This window comes from Propithecus coquereli, unplaced genomic scaffold (genome assembly GCF_000956105.1).
Source record: "Propithecus coquereli isolate 6110/MARCELLA unplaced genomic scaffold, Pcoq_1.0 Scaffold222, whole genome shotgun sequence".
Classification (NCBI taxonomy): domain Eukaryota; kingdom Metazoa; phylum Chordata; class Mammalia; order Primates; family Indriidae; genus Propithecus; species Propithecus coquereli.
In genome coordinates this window covers 1,959,567-1,981,505 of record NW_012147412.1, presented here as the reverse complement: position 1 = coordinate 1,981,505, position 21,939 = coordinate 1,959,567, and the positions used below count along the sequence as shown (strand labels likewise).

At 43.1% G+C, this 21,939-nt stretch overlaps 1 protein-coding gene across 1 annotated transcript in view; it reads right to left on the bottom strand.

Moving 5' to 3' along the window:
• SORL1 (sortilin-related receptor, L(DLR class) A repeats containing) overlaps positions 1-21,939 on the bottom strand; it is a 165,151-nt gene that overhangs the window by 67,550 nt on the left and 75,662 nt on the right. The window contains exons 13-19 of the mRNA XM_012644914.1: positions 14,277-14,455; positions 12,567-12,753; positions 8,483-8,611; positions 7,897-7,982; positions 4,209-4,381; positions 3,008-3,139; positions 989-1,080 (exon numbers count right to left, since the gene is read on the bottom strand). Of these exons, the coding sequence (XP_012500368.1) occupies positions 989-1,080; positions 3,008-3,139; positions 4,209-4,381; positions 7,897-7,982; positions 8,483-8,611; positions 12,567-12,753; positions 14,277-14,455 (978 nt within the window). The remainder of the gene's footprint in view (positions 1-988; positions 1,081-3,007; positions 3,140-4,208; positions 4,382-7,896; positions 7,983-8,482; positions 8,612-12,566; positions 12,754-14,276; positions 14,456-21,939) is intronic.

The window sequence follows — 21,939 nt, the reverse complement described above, 5'->3', positions numbered from 1 at the left end:
CCTCTACTGGAATTTATCTATGGATAGAATCCAATTACGCAAAGATAATATGCAAAGATAATGTACAAAGAAATGTATATATATGTATATCAACCTTAACGTTAATCTGTAGAGAAAGTGCTACATTATGGTGCATACAACAAAATACTATGAAACCTAAAAATCTGTATGTGGTCACATAAAACTATCGTCAATACGTACTAAGTATTTTTTTTAAAGGTACCGAATAGTAAATATACTATGATTCTATTTGCTGTATGTGTGTCTTAAGGATAATACCAGGATGTGAGTAAAAGCAATAGTGAATGATATGCAACAAATTACTGGCAATGATTACACTGAGGAAATGTCAGGGTGAGGGTTAAGAATGAGAACAAAGGAAAAATACTTTTCATTTCATAAACTTCTGTTATCTCTAAATATTTTCAATCAAGTACATACACTAGTTTTAGAATTTTCTTTTAAAAAATAGTGTTAATTCTCAATCATAAATGCTATGAGAGAAGAAAGGCTAATCCAGAATTTTCCTCTTAGTTCTGTTTCCTTCAGGTAATGATTTAATAAAAAGCACCTTTGCATTTGCCAAATGCATACTGATTATAGGAAAACCTACATACACTAAGGAAGCAGGGGAAAGATGGAATGAATTACATGTTTGCACCATGCATGAAACTCAAGAGTCCTCACAACATCCAGGCAGGCCTGCCTATGTCTACAAAGATCCTCTTTTAACATCACCTTTCTAGAGAAACACCCCACAGATGCAAGACATCTGGATGCCTACAGAGATTCTGACGCTTGCTAACAAAAAGCGAATGGAGTTACCTAACTGTGACGACTAAGCTATGGTTTCAAAAATCTCAGTTAATAGATTATTTCAACCACAGTCATGAGAAACAGAGTTTTTGTCCAGCCATTTGTGTTTTCATGAGAGTCTATTGTTGCGGCATTTGACATAATGCTGATTTCCACTTGGGGCTACACTTACCCTTCTTGGGGCACGAGGACCAGAGCCCTGGGCCGATCGAGCACAGAGGAATTGACGATTGTGAGTCGGAAGTCGCCATCTGGATTAGCTACCTGACAAAAACAGAAGGGGAAGGCGGGGTGGATCTGGGCTCCTTAAAAGGCCCACCTTGTCAAAGGCTCCTACTCAGCTTCTGTCTACAGACACCCCTCTATGCGTTTCTGATTCCCCCACCAGACTGATCTGGGAAATGAGCCCTGATTACCAGTCAGAACGAGTTGTTCTTCCCTCTGGCTCATGTGACAATGTCATGGTCTGACAGAGGAGCCAGAACCACGTGTGCCCCCAGTTCCTGGGACATGATGATCTATCTGTACAGAGTAAGCACTCAATAAGAAAAGTACTCAGATAAGGACTTAAGCATTTACTTATTTAATGCACCCACATTAGTCCACATTCCAAAGCCACCAATGGCTCTCCATTGCCCACAAACAAATCCGTGTGTCCTCTTTTTGCTGTGGGGTGTCCAGATGTGGGTCTCATTTTCTCTCCTCCATTTCTGCTGGGTTGGTCATCTCGTGGTTCTCCAAGCCCGATCACATTCCCTCCTGTCTGCTCTTGCCACATCCCTTCCTGGGCCTGTCCGCTCCACTGCTTGCTCTCATCAAGTCGGAACTTTCCTTCGAAACTCACTTTCAGGCCCACCTCCTTTCTAACTCTTCTGATCCACCTCGATCAATAAGCATCAGTGGCTCTGATCATTGACTCACTCACACCACTCTGCATAAACAGTATTTGAGTTGTACAGTGGTTGCCCCACAAGCCTGTGGAAGGACAGACCCTATGCCCCACCTGCATCCTCCTAGCCCCTAGCAAAGTGCTGCCACACACAACGAAGAAAGGAGAGAGAGCAGTAATGAGACCACCAAGGCAATGCGTAGGAGGTGCTGGGCACCGCTCATCGTGTTCATCTGTTAGCGTCCATGTGAGGTGGACACTAAATTATCCTCCCCCCTGGCAGGGCTCAGCTCAGACAGCATATCCTCAAGACACCTCTCTGGTGCCTTTCTAATGTTGCTCCACATCCTATGGCACGACCACATTGCCCTGCTTTACATTCTTCGCAGCCCTTATTACCAACAGAACTGATTTCTTTATTATTTGCTTCCTCCACTTAAATGTGAGCTCCATCAGAACAGGAACTTGTATGTCTCGCCCAGCGCTGCATCCTCAGGACCCAAAACCACACCGGCATGTCTCACGCAAGGGAATAGACGAATCTTCACCTTGCACATGAAGACACTGAGAGCATAAGGACCTTGCCCCCTGTCACTGAGCTAGCGGAGTGAACCCTGAACCCAGGTCTGTCTCTCAGGTCTGTGCCTTTTGTCTTGCAACTCCTCTTGTCTCCCTGTGTGTCCCTGTTTCCACCGTGCTGCCCCTTAACCTGCATGCCACACCTCCACGTGCAGGATAAAGGGGTGCTGAGGCCGTGCCCTCGGCCGGAGTTCAGTGTACCTACGTTCCTCGAGACGACGGTTTTGTTAGTTCAGAGGCCATTCGTTACCCTCACGTTGCCGTGGGTATACAGAGCAGGAGAGGTTACTAGGTAACTAAGTGGCATAGATGTCAAGTGGGGATTAATAACAATAATAATGATAATGATACTGTCATTATTACTCTAACCGACTACAATAATACTACACTATTATTGTTATAGCATTATGATAATGCCAGAGTATTATTATCACTACTGTTATTACACTATGCCTCTGCTAGCCAAAATATAAACTTTTAGGTGTCTTAAAAAATTCTCCGACAGATTCTGGCATCCTGTTTTCATGTGGGCCCTTCATGGCAGTGAAGGGTCACGCTGAGACTTTCCCTTGTTCTCCCTTCTCCAGAGGCTCTGCGGGTCCATTCTGTGGAAATCCTCAGGAAATGTCCACAGCAATTTGATACATGGGCTCCCATCTCTGTGTCAAACCTGGCTCAAAGCCCGGGCGCCCCACCTGCTCCCGTGACTAGGAACACACGTACCTCAATCTTTTTAAAACCAGCGTCCACCCAGTACAGTAACTGGCTGAGGGGTTCAAAAGCCAAAGCTTCTACAGTCTCCAGGCCAGAACTGATGATCACCTCTTGCCCTGTGCTCCCATTCAAACAGAGGCGCTGAAGAGAGAAAAATAAATAATAAATGCTATGAAATGTTCAAATGGCCTCCTGCCCAGTCAGTCCCATGGGGGGTAAACCTCTACTCAGCTGGCAGCACAGGCAAAGGATGAGATGTTTCATGTTAGTTGACTTTCCAGATACGTGAAGCCAGGTTTTAATAAAGGCATTTTAAAAACGTATTGTGGTTTCCTTTTTCAAACAGAACAATTAAACAGAATGTAACCGTATATATTATTCCACATTATCACGATGAACACTGGTTACTAAACTATGGTGTATCACAATAATGAGGTTGGAAATTTCTGAGATGTATGAGTCTGTTTGCTTTTAAGACAAATGAAACCAGATTGCTGTGATTTTTAAGTTCTTCTGTCTGCTTTTATACCCTTTCTTCCCGTGAGGCTCTTGGCCATCAGGTGCTGTTGTTGGGACAGCTATGCTCAATGGTCACTGCCATCCCCTACCGAGCCTCCCCAAATACCCAGACACTGTAAAATTTCTATTGGGTTGGAAGTCTAGATAAAACTTGGAATTGCTCTTCTAAAAGGATTAAGTAGACAATGAATAAAAATCAAACAGCTCTCCTTTAAAATGCATGGATTTGAGCATATGGCTATCTGGCCTGTCCAGGGATCTTTAATGCTTGCTCCCTGGTTCTTATCTGGGTTCAGAACGGCTGAAGTGGATAATTACATGAACAATGGATAAGTCAAGTGTTACTACAGCATAATTTGAGAAGAAAGATGCTTAAAGAGGCAGTTGGCACAATAGGGGGTGACTAATAATCCTACATTGTTAGTCCCAACACATTCGGGGCATGAAAAGTGAGACCTTACTTACAAGCAGGTCTGTGGATTTGGGGCTTCCTTTATCCTTCCTATATGGACAGAGGAAAGCAGGGAAAGAAAAATACTAACGCAGAAAACTGTGAAGTTTTATGTCAGCCCTGAGAGTCACCACTTACAAACCTCTAACTACCCATTTCCATAGACCCTTCTGCATGAAGCTTATTGGGACGGGGCAGTCACAAGGCACACCCCCAGGACGGGACCAAGGGCTGACTCACCTGGATGATGTCCAAGGCCAGGTCAGACCAATACAGGCAATTGCGCTCATAGTCAAAGTCCAGGGACACTGCTGCCCGCAGCCCAGAAACAGGCAACTGCTCCGTGGCTCCTGAGGCCAGGTCATAGCGGTGGATAGACTTCCGCATGCTGTACAGGATGAACTCGTTCTCCTCTGCCAGACACACAAAACAACGGGAGGTCGGACCCAGGGGATGCTACAGAGGTCCTGGCATGTCTGACCTATTTTTCCCTGACACACAGACATCAAACCCACTGGCAAGTAGCGTGGATCAAGTGAAAGAATGTAGGAGTCAAGACTCAGAAGGCGTGTGATGGACTCACATTTCTGCCTTGGGCAAGTTACTGAAACGCCAGTGGATCTGTTTCTTTGTCTGCAAGTGTTTCACTTGTTACATTTATTTTTTAATCTAAATCTCCCAATATGCATGCTTCAACGCCCATACTTCAGAGCTCAGCTTAAAAGTCTTCAAAGTCACACCTGCCAACATGATTGGACCAATCACCATGTTCTCCCTTGTCATATGACTGTATCACGCAGCACCATAATCCTGTTGACTGGAGACCATTCATCACTGAGGCCTTGTAACTAAGCTTTCTAATCCACTTGCTCTCTCACTCATATTTTGTTCACAGTGCCATATGGCAATTATATCAACCTATTAGATTTTCAAAACAATAATAATACATTTGTTCTTGACTATCGACAAAATGTTTCACAATATAATCATCATAAAGACTGTTTCCACTTAACAAATACTTACACAATGTATTTACTATGTACCAGGCACCGATTAATCCTCATAACAACTGCATGATGGTAGGACTATTATTAACCCAATTTTATAAAGAGAAAACTGAGACCAGAGAGGTTAAGTAACTCACCCATGGTCACATAACCAGCAAGTGGCAGAGCCAAGCTGAAGCCAGGCACTCTACATCCAGAGTCTCTGCTTTAACCACTATACTGTGCTGCCTCTTAGGATATACATGGTAATGTTGCCATTTTTTAAGACTTAGAAATACAGGCCCAGAGTGCTTAAGAGACTTGCCTAATGTCAGACAACAAGTAACAAGAAGAGCCCGTGCTTTCTCTTTTCCACTTGGGGAAAACCCTGGAAAACACTCAGGCTTTTCCCCAGGAGTGGAGATGAGCAGTATATCAGCATCTGTGTCTAAAGCATCCATTTGGACGGCACGTTGCATATGGGAGCAAGATACAAATCTGAAAAGTACCCTTTGCTACTATATACCTGGATCACCCAGCACCCCCCCACCCCGTTCCATTCAGTCAGTTAACATGCACTAGCCACCTTCTTTATACAGCTTCACTACACATCAGCAGTCCCCAACCTTTTTGGCACCAGGGACCAGTTTCATGGAAGACAATTTTCCACAGATGGGGGAAGGGAGGGAGGGTTGCTGGGGGGCTGGGGGTAGGGGTGGTCAGCAGAGCTCTGCAGCCCGGTCCCTAACAGATCACAGCCCAGTACCAATCCACAGCCTGGGGGTTGGGGACCAGAGGTATAGATAATACATCAACAAATAAATCCACCTAGAATTTTTAATAAGGTAAGTTTGCCTTCTTTTCCTTTGGCTTCATCTCATTTCAAACCACATGATAACTAACCTCTGCTTTTGGTTGTCCAGAAAACCTTCCCACTGTAATTCCCAGGGAGGGGCAGTCGAGACGTGGGGCATGTGACAGCCGCAGTCACAGCGTGACCTTTGCCCCCATCTCTCTCCAGCATCTATCAACCTCACTCTGCTACTTTGGGTTTCTTCCTTCTCAGAAACCAATGCCCTTACAGTAGAACCCGGGGCCAGAAATACTTGCTTTGGGATTAGGCACAGAGCAGGAGGCAGTGTTTCAGTGTGCAACACTTAACCTAGAAAAGGAACAACTGTTGGCTGATCCCAGCTATACATGAGCACAGCCTAAAGATGTGTGTTGTTACAGTAATCATAAAGGAAGAAAAATTACTGCATTTTAAAAACTCTTCCAGATGCCCAGATTACCTCATCTTTGCAAAGATGTTACGGTTCCCATTAGTCCTACGAAACCATCTTTTTCTCTCCAGGTACACCCCCACCTCCTATTCCGTGAGTTTTTTTTTCTCTTTTACATTTAGGAGGTAGCCTACAATGAAATGAGATTTTTCCACTTCATTCCCTGTTCTGTCCTCTCCTATTAGAAGAGAAAATAGCTTTCCTGCCAGTTTAGATGGCTTTAAACAAACTGTTTTGTCCCTTGCTGAATTATCTTCAGAAATATTTATTACAAAAGTATGTACTCCAGCCCCTTAAGAGCAATCACTCAAACCCTACTAACTCAAGCCCCATCAATAACAGCTCTTGTGAGGGAAATATTTGAATATTATCTGCTCATTTGTAGGAATCTGCTGAAGTGGTGGTTCTTTTTAAGTCTCCACAGTGAGGTATGTTAATTACGCTGGTAATGATGGAAGATTAAATTAAGGGACTAATGAGCTTAGCATGAAAAACACCGGGCAAGCTGGCAGCAGTGAGCAAACGAGAGGGCCGCCCTGCCCTGCCTGCGGAGACGACGCTTCTTTCACGATTCATCTGGCGCTTACGGCCGCCCCATTAGACGACACCACCACGGCTGATGGAGTCAGCTCCGGTCTTTTGCCTCCACCAAGAGGGGTGAGCAGGAGGAGGGGCTCAGAGGCAATAAAGAAGCTCTAAATGAATAAGAACTGGAAACAGAGTGAAGAAAAAAAGAGGCCCAGAGATCGCCTACTTTTTAAAGTATCATAAGTTCATGTCTATATTACAAATACCCCAACACGTTACATCACCCCTAAATCAACTTAAAATGTGTTTTAGAACATGCTATACCTCTATAGCATGTATAATCACTCCAAAGACGTTTTTCTTAATTAGCATCCATAATGACCATCTAAAATAATGAGAATGACACTTATTATATTTACCATCTGGGCAATGTCCAATGAAGAGAATGGGGCTTAGAGTCTGAATTTTAACTTCGTTACTTACTAGATGTGTGACCTTAAGTTATTAAACCCTCTCCTCTGAACATGCTCCCTCATGTTAAAAATAAAAGTTGATAATATCTGTTTCACTGCGTTGTTGAAAGGATTAAATTGGCAACACACGGAAAAGTACATTGAAATCTATAAAATTCCATTAAAATATTAGTGATAATTACTATTACAATTACTATTATTATTATAGTATTAGTTATAATACTATAGCCCTCATCAATAACACAGTATAGTATGTTATTAGTTATAATTACTACTATTATTATAAAATTAAGATAGACCACTTAACTACTTCCTAGGGAGTCTCTTTATATTCAACTTTGACAAACAGATTAAGGAACACACAAAAGCTTATGGGCACCGCTCTGCCCCAACGAATGCTGGTATTTTTCAACGAACAAAGGGATTTCCCTCAAAAAATTGAGCTGACGCAAAATATTTTCCATTTCTATAAAGGGGTAAGGCTATATATAAATGCAGTTTGGATACCAAGCTTAGGGGGAAAAAAGAAACTCTGTGATGCCTGTAATTGCCATTATTTTTCTCCACTAAGAAGAGCCACAAGCCTGGCCACGGGTGGGATCATGACAATGCTTCAGTGGTACCTCAGGAGTCAAAGAGTAGAAACCACCTCTCTTACCTGCCAGGGGACAGGGCACCAGTTCTCCTTCCAGTCGTGCCTCAACATCTCCTCCGCTACAAGTGTCCCCAGAAATCTTCCGGTAGCTGTCACACCCACCCCAAGAGCAAGAGGTCAGAAACATCAAAGAACAGTCTTGAAGGCATCCCAGGTGGGGGCATGTTTCCTGCCCATGGACAACAGATTGCATCATCCACTTCCCTATAGAACTAAGAGGAGGACGTTTAGTCGTCCTGAGCCACTTCTGCTCATAATTAGACCAGGCAGGCCCAAACAATTTAGAGTACTGTCCTGGGCAAGATTTTTAAGTATCTCTTTAATAAACTCTGAAGATATTTCCCCACTGCAGTGGATGATTTAAGATACTCCCAGAGTTACAGAGACACAGGCTTGCAATTTTTTTCTCACTGGAGGTAAAACAGTTTGCAGACATCATACTTTTAAACGTTGCCCAAACTACTTGCAACCTGAAAACTTGGAATTCTAGAATTTATAGTATAAAAGAAAGCCAGGTGGTCCTCTATGTTCTCTTTCTCCATATGCCGATCCCCTGTGAACCTGACATGGCAACTTTCGTGATACCTACCCTCTGGTTCTCCTGTAAGTAGAACCCACAGGACAAGGCACGGGAGGGGAGTATGACTTCCCAGTAAATTCCGGATCTGGAACACAAACCTCTAATGACAAATCTTCACTCATCTTGAAACCGAAGTCACTAAAAAGGCAATTGGGGTTTGTCAAGGCCATTGTTTTACACATTTCAGATATTTCAGTACCAACCCTTCTGGCTTTTCCCATACTTACTATCTATCACTTTTATTATAAGTTATTTAACATGTCCTTTTAAAAAATACTCTTTTTTTTTTTTTACTATAAAGTATATCTTCAAAAGAAGCTTTATATCTGAACCACAATTGGAAAACCACTGTCGTATGTCATAAATAGACAAGAACAATACACATCATGCCAAATCAAAATAATATTAAATTTTAGCTAGGTCCAGTTCCTACTCAAAGACTCTGGGCCTGCCCTTTCTTTGTGAAAAGGAATTCACAAATGTTACAGAATTACTAGCACCCAGTGAGACTTTCTCCTTGACATAATCAGAATTATTAATAGAAGAGAAATTAAAAAACCTTTTTAAAAATTATTTTGACTAAGAGTTCAATGTTATTTAAGGCCATGTTCACAAGCTACCTAAATCATCTTGGGTGTCTCTTCCTGTACTTTGAGATACAGCAGTTTAGTTCACAAGACCTCCTATGGTCTGGAGGTCACACCTGCCACACCTCCCAGCTTGAGGGGCAGCACCCTGGAGTAGGAAGCAGGAGACCCTGGTGGACTCTTGGCTCTGCCTTCAACTGCACACCTTCTCTAGCCACACCTGACAACCCTGAGATGAGGCAGCTGTGTATGCACTTTCCAAGGCCCTGCCCAAGCTGTAAATTCCATAACTCAAAAGGATTTTCCATGTTCGTTTGCTCTACCAGAAAAGCTATGTTTACTCTATTCGGTTCAACCAAATACTTATTAAACATTTCCCATATGAAAAGTATTAACAGATATGGGGCAGCCATAATCCACGTTGAGCAATTTGTTGAGGATTATTCAAAAGGCAGCAGTCTGACAAACTGTTTATATCAAACAGGTCTCACTCATTACATCAGTTCATGTTTACTGAATGGCTACTTTAAATCTTTTTAGGGACTGGGTGAAGCTTTAGCCAATTACTTATTTGCCTCTAGCAGCAAAGCACCCTTCTTGGGCAGCTTTCTTCGACTGTAGGTCATGACCTAGTGGACGGTGAAAGCACTTGGGAAATCCAACACCAGCTTCCTTCCCTCCCAGAAAAGAACAGAAGATTGCAAACTGCATCACACATTTAAAAGTAAATGCTGTCCCATAAAACTTTTGTTTTAATTATGTGTGTGTAGGTATCCGCATATGCATATAGGTGTAGGTACAGGGTCATACTAGAAAATGTATTGCTTACTAGGGTTTGCAGTCAAGAATTTGAAAGCCACGCAATTTGGCAATGTGGTGAAATATAAAGATGTAAAAGAAACTACTCCTGAAATCAGGGGACATATGAGCCAACAACTGGGCTTCCCAGTGTGGTATGACATGACTATCAGAAATATCCTGATCTTCAAATACAGTTGTCACCAGCACCTGAACTAATGGACAGATACTACAAGCTCTCATCTCATTTCCTGTTGTCCCTCTTGGGACTGTTTCCCTTCTCAATGCCATGGTCCAATCCCATCGAATGCCTCCAAGCACCACACAGGCAAGCTGGCTCCTTTCTGGCAGTTATAGCAAGCACAGGAACCACCGGGGAGGGCCTGAAACCAATACACCCTCTACCATTCTCTCGGGGTCATCACCCTCACCATCTCATTTGGCCTGCAACCCAGCTCCGTGAGGGCAGAGCAGGTGGCTTTACTGGTCTGTAATAAAAAGACTCGGCACACAGCGGGGAAAAGCATCCAGCAGGTTCCAGTAAGCCAGACAGGGTAGGCATGGTAGACCAGTAGGAGCAAGGCCAGCTTACCCAGGAAGGCACACCAAGCTCCATCTGTTTTTTGTTTGCTGAGGAGGTTGGGAGAGGGGGAGAGGTACAAAGGAAAAAGGAAGATCTGGAAGATCTGAATGTTTGTTATTTTAAAAAAAAAAAAAAAAAAAAAAAAGTCTAAAAGTGGTCATGAAAGAAAAAACCCCAAAGATTCATTGGATTTTCTTATATATTTTCTAATTAGTCTGAGTTTTATTTTGAAGTGCCTATTGGAGATAGAAAAGGGGGCGAGAGAGGGCCCTGTAGTCTTTTCAGGGGTTAGGGCCTCTGCAGTCTCAATCCAGTCCAGGGAGAGTGGCCCCCAGCTAACAAAGCTCTCAGATTAGCTCACAAGGTGGGGTGCTAAGAAGAAAGAAGGGGCAAAGAGCACTGAGCTGACGTCACTGGGAACACCAAACGGCTCCGTGCTTTTGCCGTCAAAGTGTCTGTGTCGTTACCTTTCAAAGGGAAGGACTGCCCTGTACGGTCTCAGCCTTGCTGCTGGAAGGGCGAACTTGCAAATAAGCAGCACCAGTGTCACCAGGGAGCTTGACGGTGGAACTGCAGGCCCCAGAACTGCTGACTGAGGCAGAGACTGCCTTTTAACCAGACTCCTGGTGCTTCATATGCACATTAAAGTTTTAGAAGCACTGGTCTTAGAGCAGAAGTGGTCAAATCTGGTTCCTCTGGTTGTTTTGTAAATAGGTTTTTATTGGCTCACAGCCACGCCCATTCATCTATAGCTGCTTTCATTCACCTATGGGTGCTGCCATGGGCCCAGTTGAGTAGCTGCAACAGAGATCACAGAAACCATATGGTCTACAAAGCCTAAAACATTCACTGTAGGGCCCTGTTCTGACCTCTGGTCTAGAACACATCAGAGTTTTCTGGCTTTGGTCAAGACAAGTATGGCTGCTCAAAGCAAAATTTAGTTCCTTTGTGCCTTGGCAACCACTGAAATATAAGTTCTGTGTTTATCGTTTACGTGCAATACCCACGCTCTTTTGAAGCCCCTGCCTAACCTACAACTATTTCATGTTCATGTTCACTTATACACTCTAGGGACCGTCTAGGAGCTCTGAGTGCCTATGTGCGCTGCTGCCAGAATCATCTTCCCATAGCTAAGCTCTGTTCAGAGCATCACTTCTCCTCAAAAGCCTCCAAAGACCCCTGGCATATAGGGCAAGGTCCATTCCCTTCAGGGTCTCTACCTGTCCCGTATTCTGTCTTTTCAGCTTCATCTCCAATCACTGCCACTGCTTCATACACCAACAAGGCCTCCAAACTAAACCACCAACATCTGCTGCCCCCCACCTGCCCATTGCTGCCACATGGTCTAGAATGCTTCTGTCCACATCTCCAGACGCTCCCTTAGAGTCCATCTCAAATAGTGCTGCTCCCAAAAATGTCACAATTCCCCAGCAGCAAATCATAGCCCTCTCCTTCCTTGCAAGAATCACGATAAAAGCACCAGTTCCTCCTGTAAGGCACCTGCTGCCCTCCACCTCCCGTCCCAGTTATCTATACATAGGTCACTCCTCCTACTTTTAATATTCTCAGCAGTGCCTTGGATATTTTGCTCAAGGAATAGTAAATGAGGCAAAAATATATATATACTTCCAGCACTTGAAGTTTCCCCCCAAAACAAATATATATATACACACACACACACACACACACACATATACACACACACATACATATATGTAAATACACACACACACATACCCTTGTTTCAAATAAAGAAATAAATCCCCTCTCGAATGGGGGGCCTAAGGAAAAGGATTTGCCTATAATGGAATTTGTCACATCTTCCCTTTTTGGGTTACCCTCGTAGAAACAAATCCCAGAGCTATCTATTCCTGAATAAATAACTGTAGCTCCCCCAGTCATAACACGTCTACCATGTCACATGGCTGTAAAGCTAAAGAGGACAACTTACGTAAAAGGTGCCTCCCATAGTTTCTGGCACATAAAAGACACTTAATAAATATTTGTTTCCTTTCTCCCCTTCCCTTCCTCAGGGGAAGGGATCGTGGCCTGATCTGTTCCCCCATACTGCTGCACTGCTGAGTGAATAAAACACAACTAATTCCCTAGTCATTGAAAAACTCACCATTCATAGTCCTCCCGCGTGCAGGAGCAGTTGGACACAACAACTGGCCTGTCGAAGTCTTCTCCATTAAAGCACGTTGCATGGGGCGTCCTCCGTTTGAAAACCGTCTTGTGTCCTAGCAAACACTCATTCCCCCGCTCATCGGACGGGGACCACAGCTTGTAGTCATTCTCTGTGCAGGGAACCCCTGAGGAAAAGAAACAGAGCAGGAAGCATTAGAGGCAGGCCTGCGTGGGGCTTCCTGTCATACCTGCCCCTTGGCTGAGTCCTCCACTTCCTGTGCATCCTATTGCTGCCCCATGAGCACACAGACCTCAGGAGCCACCCCAAGCCTCTAATGGGCTGGCTTTGAAGCTGGGCAGCAGCGATGCAAGTGAAAATGGTACTACCTGAAATGCAGGCATCCATTTGAGAAAGCTGGGAAGAAGTAAGCCACCTTGGGGCACTACCCAAACTTCTGAAATAGTTCAGGACGGTCAGCAGTTCCCTTTAGAAACAGCTACTCAGAAGTGTTTCTCTCCTAGGGAATCAGGGAAAGGCTGAAGCCTTGATGGGCGGTGTCACTCAGGGGTATTGTTCCCTGCCTGCTCCCTCGGGCAGGGTGGACACATCCGGAAATGTGGCCAGAGAGCGAAAGAGAGTTCACTTGTCCTATTTGGAGGCACAGGGTCTTCATGCAAAGAGGCTGAGAAACAGCTGGACACTGACACTGTCACTCCAGCTGCCCACACTCACTCAAAATGTAAGTGGAGTGCTTTCTACAGGAATCCAAATATACCTATGTCTATATTGGTACTTTGTGTCTTCAGTCAGATTAAACATGACCCGAGGATGACACACAACTGTCAATTCAATACCAGGCATGTTGGCAAACTTATTAAACCCCGACTGACCATAAGGCTATCGGTCTGTCCAGCAGGTAGAGTCCTGCACGGGACAAGTTCCTGTTAGTAAGGACATTATAATCTAGTTGATGGAAGATGACACACACAGAGGAACAGACACAAATTTACAATTCAAGGCATGATGAGTATGCTTATGTGCTGGGCGGCATGGAGAAGAGGGGAGTTATCTTCTGGTTGGGGCATTAGCAGCAAGTGTGTTGGACCCTGAAATATGAAAAGGATTTCAAATAGTGAAGACTGAGTGGGTGGGGCTCAGAAGGAACCGGGTGCATTCTGGGTAGCTGGAATAATGTTAGTCAGGGATGAGGAGGAGGAAAGGGCAGGGTAACATGGGGAGGCAGGGAGAGGATGCTGAAGTTTCCCTTCTCCGTGCTTATTTACACATCTAATGTCTAGACCAGCAGATCACAACTAGATCCTAGATGGCTTTGAGAGGACCCTGCATCACTTGGTACACTGACATATAGACAGTAAGGCATCCTCCCTGATTATGTCCAACTGGACTAATGATTTGGAAAAATGTCTTTCATTCATTCATTCATCCATCCATCCGTATACTCAACAGACATATTATTAAACCTACTATGTGCCAGGAACTGCACAGGGAAACTAAGATACAAAGAATAACACACAGTCCTATTAAGAAGAACTGAGCAAATCCTCAATTACCTCCCTGTGATTTTTGCTAAGTTGTATGTGCCATTTCCCCCAGTGAATCACAAGCGCTTTTCTCATCTGGGGCTTTGCACACAACAGGTAGTCAATAAATATCTATGTGAAAAAGACCATGGAGGCAACAGCTTACCCAAGGCATCCGTGGCATTGACCTGGAGGATCAGCCAGCTATGGACATTCTCTTTGTTCGAGCCAAAGATGGTGAAGACAGTGCTCTTCTCCCCAGGTTCCGTGAGGAGGCCGTACACAAACAATGGCTTCTCAGAGAAGACGAACGTTTTCCATGTCTCCCCTTCATTGGTACTGTATCTGCCAAAATGCAAGTAAAACAATCCTTGCTGTTAGTATCTCTAAGGCAAGGGCTTGGTTTCCAGACAACATTCACCATTAACAGGAACCAGGGCTCCTTGGAGAAATGGCTAATCCTGGGCTAAAGCAGGCAAAGTTTAAGGCTGTGCCAGCAAGCAAGGAAGAGCTCAGAGACTAAGGCAGTCATCTCAAAGGACATAGGAGCCAGCTTTGTGGGGCTCCCACTGGCCAAATCTAGGAAAATTTAAACATAAAAAAGAAAAATGATGGTAACAGACTGTACATTGAATAAAAATAGGGCATGGGTCTCTAACGATACTAAGAGAGGAGCAAAGGAGGGAATTTTTTTCTCATATTAGAATACCACCTAACAAAGGCTGACGACAGTAACAGAATGAAAAAACTTACCATTCTGTAAAACCCACTGTAATAACCAAATCAGACAAGGGTCACCATGGCATGCTAAAACCACTGGGGGAAAGTAGGGGGAGCCAGGATGTTCATATGGTCTAAAGATATCAACCCATAGAAAAATCATTCACTACAAAGGGGGAAATGTACATTTACAGAGGACAATCTGGGTGTCACAACCTTAACCAAACTCAGCATCACCAACAGTGGGACAACTCGACATTATGTTTCCACTGAATAAAGCATTGAGACTAACACCTCATCTGTGTCCAACTATACATCATCTATACAACTGGATAAATCCAAAATGTGGGACATCCTACATGACAACTGCTCTGGATTCTTCAAAAATATTAAGGCCATGAAAACCAAATAAACAAAAAAGGCAGAGGGCTTGTTATAGATCAAAAGAGACTAAAGAGGTGTCACAACAAAATGCAAACATAAGCAAATTTGCAATGTGTAAATCCAATCCAGGATTCAGTTCAGGATGGACTAAATCCTGGATTGTGCAGGGGTGGGTAGGGAGGAACTGCCATAAATAATAATAGGATCCATAAAAAATATGGGACAATTGAGAAAATATAAATATAGTCTGTAAGTAATAGTGAGCTTATGTTAATTTTCTTAGGTGTGATAACGCCTTTGTGATTATGTGGGAAAATGCCGTTATTTACTGGAGATACATATTTAAGTAGTTAACCGTGAAGGAGCATGATGTCTGCAACTTTCTTTCAAACGATTCAGCTAAAAAAGAACAGATAGGATACCTAATAGAACAGATAAATAGATTGAAGTAGAAGTAAAGTAAGGTTGGGCGTGGTGGCTCACACCTGTAATCCCAGCACTCTGGGATGCCGAGGCAGGAGGATTGCTTAAGTTCAGGAGTTTGAGACCAGCCTGAGCAAGAGCAAGAGCAAGAGCTCATCTCTACTACTAAAATAAAAGAAAGAAAGAAAAATTAGCTGGGCACAGTGGCACAGGCCTGTAGTCCCAGCTACTTGGGAGGCGCAGGCAGGAGGATCGCTTGAGCCCAGGAGTTTGAAGTTGCTGTGAGCATGATGATGCCACTGCAATCTGGCCTAGGCAATTAGAGTGAAACTCTGTCTCAAAAAAAAAAAAAAAACAAACATTAAAGTAAATTAGGATAAACAGGATATATAGATAGATTATAGAAGTAAATTGGCAGATTTAACAATTAGTGACCCAGGTAAAGGTTACATGGTGTTTATATAGCTCTTCCAACTTTTGCGTAGTCTTAAAAATTAAAAGTAAAAAGTTGGAGAAACAGTATATCCCAGGAAAAGTCTCTAAGACAGACTATATCAGAACAGGGAAGCAAGCACTTGAAAAAATAATCAGCACTTAAGTAATTGTACTAATTTTAAATTATCTTTTGGACTGAACAAGGGGGTGAGGGGGGAGGAAAAATACCTGCCTGATACTTGCTTCATCATCCAGGGAGCAGCTGAGGTGCTCAACATGAGAAACACTCAATTAGAGCTTTCTTTAGAATCACGGAGCTACTGGGTCTCTTGTAAATCCTAATTATATACATAACATTTTCTTTCACCCTTCCTGTGTTTTGAGATTTTAGTTTTACTCCCTCAGGATGCTAACACTTGACATAAATCCTTTTTCATGACAGCACTCCATTCAAACACTTCTTCTCAAATTGAGATTACTAAATTGACACTTCTACAAGAAGGCGAGGGGTTAAACCAAGTGGTAAGGTTACAAGGCAACACAACGAATGTCAATGGGAGACTAAGAGATCTCTTCTACAGATATTTAAAAGAGTAGAAATTCTCATCTCGCCTGCTTTTGGTTTAAACGAATTTCAAAGCAGATTTTTGGAGATGTTAACTCATTCAAATTCCCTCCTTGTACCAGCGTAAAGACTTAGTACCACCTTTTAACAGAGTTGGCCCATTATCCAGACCCAATGGTAGCTATCCACCCGCCCTGTGATAATGCTGGAGTCCATCTACTTGTACCTTGCCAACTTAACTCTATTCAAGAGCTTCTCAAACTCAAGATCACCTAAAGAAATAAACCATCCCATTTCTTGAGAGGTGCCCAGAGGATTCTAACAATCACTCATTAATGAAACCAACAAGCAGGTGCGTGACCAAGCACAGCCTTGTATTTGAGAATAAACCACACATTTAGAACGTGGTGCTTTTTCAGAATTTTAGGGAAAGGGCAGTCCTATTATCAACTGCAACAGTTAAGGGAACATCTGTTTTGGACCGAATGCTGACCCCTAAAGGAGAATCTGTGTTGGTGAAGAGAAAGTGACAAGAACCTTGTAAGAAAACAAACCATCAGCCTGACCAACATAGTGAGACCCCGTCTCCACAAGAAAAAAATTATTTTAAATTAGCCAGGCATGGTGGCATGCACTTGTAGTCCAAGCTACTACTCAGGAGGCTGAGGCAGGAGGATCGCCTGAGCCCAGAAGTCTGAGGTTGCGGTGAGCTATGATCACATCACTGCACTCCAGCCTGGGTGACAGAGTGAGATCCTGTCTCAAAAAAAGAAAAAGAAAACAAACCCAGTCATCTTTGTATTCTTAAGTTGTGAAAGAGGCACAGGGCCCTAGCCTTTAGGAATGGAGAATTCAAACTGTTCAGATAAAAATATAGATATAATCCCATGGCCAAAAACTATCAAGAGGATAGGAAGGTCAGAAAATGTAATAATATAATAAATCACAGATACTTTAAAAGAAGGAAGCAGTGGTAGATGCCCCACTTATGACTCTAATGTGTAGCTACACAGAAAGGTTCTTGACAAGCTCAGGTTTTTAAAGAATATGTTCAAGATGGGGAAAAAGTCACATAACCAAGGGTAAAAAATTAAAGAGCAGTAGTAACTGCTAGTTAATTCTAAATGTAATTTTTATAGCTAATAGTCTATTGGAATAGTAGCCAGATACCTCACGTTCAAAATGAATCAAGGACTATGTTTCAAATTACCAAAATAATTGGTAGATTGGTGGCTTGGTTACTTATTAAGTTCTATAAAGAATTAGAGAGAAACAGGATCATTGTTCTGATAACCAATAGTATAAATAATAACAGATACAATTATCAATAAAAAAGATATATATATTCATTCATTTATGAAAACCATCACCCAGTTCTGCTTATCTTTATTAGACCTTTGAACTGCAGAATATCATGCTTCTTGGCTAAATGGAAAAATGTGAACAAATATAGACTTCATTAGTAGAAATTTTTAAAAAATAACCTAGCAGTAAAGCTGGGTCTCCAAAAAAAAAAAAAAAAAAACCCCAAAAAAACCACACAAAAGAATCTTTATTTTGCTTTTATCATTATCAAAAAGAATGATCTTCAAACGGAACAAGGTTAAAAAAAAAAAAAAAAAACAGAAGTTAAAGGAAAATGAGTACAAAATAAATTCTAGGGAACTGAGAGCTTTAAAGATAGGATGATTACAGAGTGCCTTTTAATAATCTCTAGAAGAATCGTGGAGAACAAAGATCTCAAAGACTAGACTAGGAAGAATGGTTTTACTTCCCTGAAGAAGAAAAGGTGGTTTCAAGAATGGATTATGAAACAGGTGATTTGAGAGCACTTAGAAGAAAAGGAAGTCAGGCTGGGACTGTTATAGAAATGGTTTTACACACAAGTCATAACAAACTAATCCCATTTCTTTTTCTCATGATAATTCCTGATTTGAAGAACAGGATAATGATACAGAACATTCTTTTTTTCAGGAAGATCTCTGTGGACCACACAGTTAGATAAAATTCACTGCTGGTGCAACAAACAAATCCCAAGTGTGCTGACGTATGTTTTGATCTCAACCCAGAATGGGTCCTCTAGTTCTCACAGAGCGTAACACACGTGTCAATGATCTGGATGGGGATCTGGAAGGTGAATCTACCAAATTTGCAAAGGGCACAAGGCTAATTGTCCACATTATACACTAAATGCTAAAAACAGGATTCAAATCAAAAGAATAAGCAAAAACGAGAGTAAAAACAAAGCTCTACATGTAGTTTCGAAAACCTGTCTGCTCAAATACAGGATGGGGAACATCTGGTCTTTAATGAGATCCATAAGAAAAAAGGATCTCTCAGTTTTTTAGTTAAATTGAACTCAGCCCACTGATACAGGTTACAAGATGAATAAATCTCAAAATTATTATGCTGAGTAAAAGCAGCCAAATACAAAAAATACAAACATATGAAATTCTGGAATAGGCAGGACTAACCTACAGTAAAAAAGACCAGCCATTGCCTGTAATTGGGGTGGGAGGGTGGGGGTGGGGAGCATGACTAGGAAGGGGCACAGGGTATTTTCTGGGGTGATGGAAATGCTCTACATCTTCTCATGCATCCTTCAGAAGTAATTAAATGGTATATTTAAGATCTGAGCATCTCGTGGTATATAAATGACACCTTAATTTTTTAAAAAAGTAGGAGCCACTAGTTTGAAATGGCTGTCAAAAATATGAACACAGTCTGAGGCTTTTATTAACAGAAATAGAGTATCCAGAATCATGTAGCTATTAATCCCAATGTCTTCTGCATGTCAGCCTACCGGGGTCAGATGCAAGCCCCACATTTTAAGGCACCAACATCATGAGACAGACCTAAAGGAGAACCCAGAAGGTGGAGATTCAGGAGTCTACAGCATATGAGGAAAGGAGCGGGGATGTTCGCCATGGAATGGCAGATGCTAGAAGGACATGGACGGGGTCCTTAAATATCTGAAAGGCTTTCTGGTAAAAGGAAATGCCTGTTGTGTATCTCCACGAAGCAGAACTAAGCCCACTGCATAAAAGCTAGAGGGAGGAGAATTTGGGCTCTCTTACTAGGAAACTTTCATTCATAAATGAACAATTGAAGAAATGAACAACAAACTGTCCCAAAGAGAAACAGAAGCACCTTTTGATGTATACGGCAAATTCCTCACTACTTGAATTGTTCAAGCAAAGACTGGATGACCATCTATCAAAGACGGCGTAGAGAAAATTCTTGCAAAGGGTGGCAAAAGGCTGAACCAGATGATATCACGTGCCCAGACTCCTGCTGGACACTTCTCCTTGGACATGCCGCAGCCTCTTCAATCCCACTAGTCCACGCCTGCACTCAGGATATTGCCCTGCAAGCCAGCTCCTTTACCTCCGCTTTCCTGTGAGTGGTACAGTCAGTTCCCCTGTCACTCCGGGATAGTCAGAAATCTTGTCCCGCAGACCTAGCCCTCGAACCCACCCCCACGCCATCTCTCACTCCAGTCGGGCTCCACTCAAATTCCCCCTCCTCGTTCTGCCAGAGCCATCTTTCCATAATGCAAATCTAACCATGCCACCCCCTATTGAAAACCCTCAAAGACACTCTACCACCTCAAAAGCAAAGTTTAATCTCTTTAGTAAGGCACAGGTAAGGTCCCCTAGGACCAGCATCTACATCCATACACCTTACCTCAAGCCTCCTTTCTCACCGCTCCCCCCGGGAATTTGCATTCTATTAACACTAAAGAGCCTGCATTCTACACTGACTCCTGCTGCCCCCACTTTGCTCCAGGTGTCTCTAACCCTGGAAAGGCATTCCGGTCTTGTTTTCACACTTTCAGTCTCATCCTGGTCTCCCAGACAGCACTGGCTGGACCTCACTCTGCCTCCCACTGAGCCCTGTGATCACCTCGATCTCACACCCTTCTCTCTGAGTGACCTGATCCTGGGAGCGTTTTCCACCAGACTGCCATTCACCAGGAAAAGATCTCTTACTCGCTTTTCTGTCTCTGGTACCTGGCACCTTTCCTAGCACACAGAGGGGCACTAATTAATTTTTTAACCCTGTCTCTCCATTTCTTGACAGTTAAGAGATGGTAAGAAGAACACCTGCTCCTCTATACCTCAAGAGGCGGAAGGAGGGGTTAGAATGAAGTAGGGGCCACTCTGTTTGCGCGCACTGGTGGGTGTTACTACTGGTGGCAGGCGCTGCAATCGAGTGAAGAGGTGAACTGCCACCTCCCACATTCTGGGACGTCCAGGAAAGACAGCTGCTCTGCTTTGTGGACTCTTTGCAGGGGCTCTTCAGGATTCCCAGAGTGCATCCCTATGAAATCGGAAACCTCCTTACAGAAAAGATCCTTGGCAAGTCCAAAATATCACTAGTAACTACCAATACTATCATCATGCTGACCCGCAAACTGCCAAGAAGAAACAGAAATTGATCTCGTCTTTCAGGACTGAGCCAACAAATTTGTGTTTGGATCTTTCTTGGTCAGGGTGCAAAAACACAACCCCTTCTCTGAAGCACGCTGATTATACACAAGAAAAAGATACTGCTCCTATGCATCCTGGGCAGGTTCGCAGCACCAGTGTGCTAAATGAACGAGTAAGTGAATCCCTAGCGCAGGCTCACGTTTACTCATTTCAGACATGTAGACACAACAGCAAAACAAAGCGTTCCACTTCTCGCTCTCAGTTTCAATTAACAATAACAAAGGTAACAGTCTCAGTGGAGAATCACTGCAGAAGCCGAAACAAGTAACAATCAACTCTTAGTTATCTGTGCTAATCAGGGAGAGAAAGACATGAATAATTTAAAAGAACAACCAAAACACACACACACACACACACACACACACACACACACATACAAACCCCTCTTATTTTAAGCAATGTTTCAACTTCTGTCCCCACTACCTCTTATTTGAGTTACTGACGTTATTTTACTTGGCTTTCCTCCAGAAAGATGGGTATCAGGTCAGCAAGCCCCCTTTCAAAACAAGACCCGCTCCCAGCCTGTCTTTCCAATTAGCTCAGAAACATCACAGAGCCCCAGGAGGCCCGAGCAGCTCCCGCACAGTGCCCCACTCAAATAGTGCCCCACTCGCCTTTGCGTCCTTGGTATCTAGTACGACATCTGGTTCATTGCGGATATTCAACAAATGTTTGTGTAATTGACCTGAAATGATTCCTAACAGAAATGTGCTCAAGTTCCAGCCAGGGCACTAACTCCTGACTAATCACTTATTCCCTTGTGTGAAAACTGAGCAAGATGGGCTGGGTCATTTCCGGTGCCTCCTGGG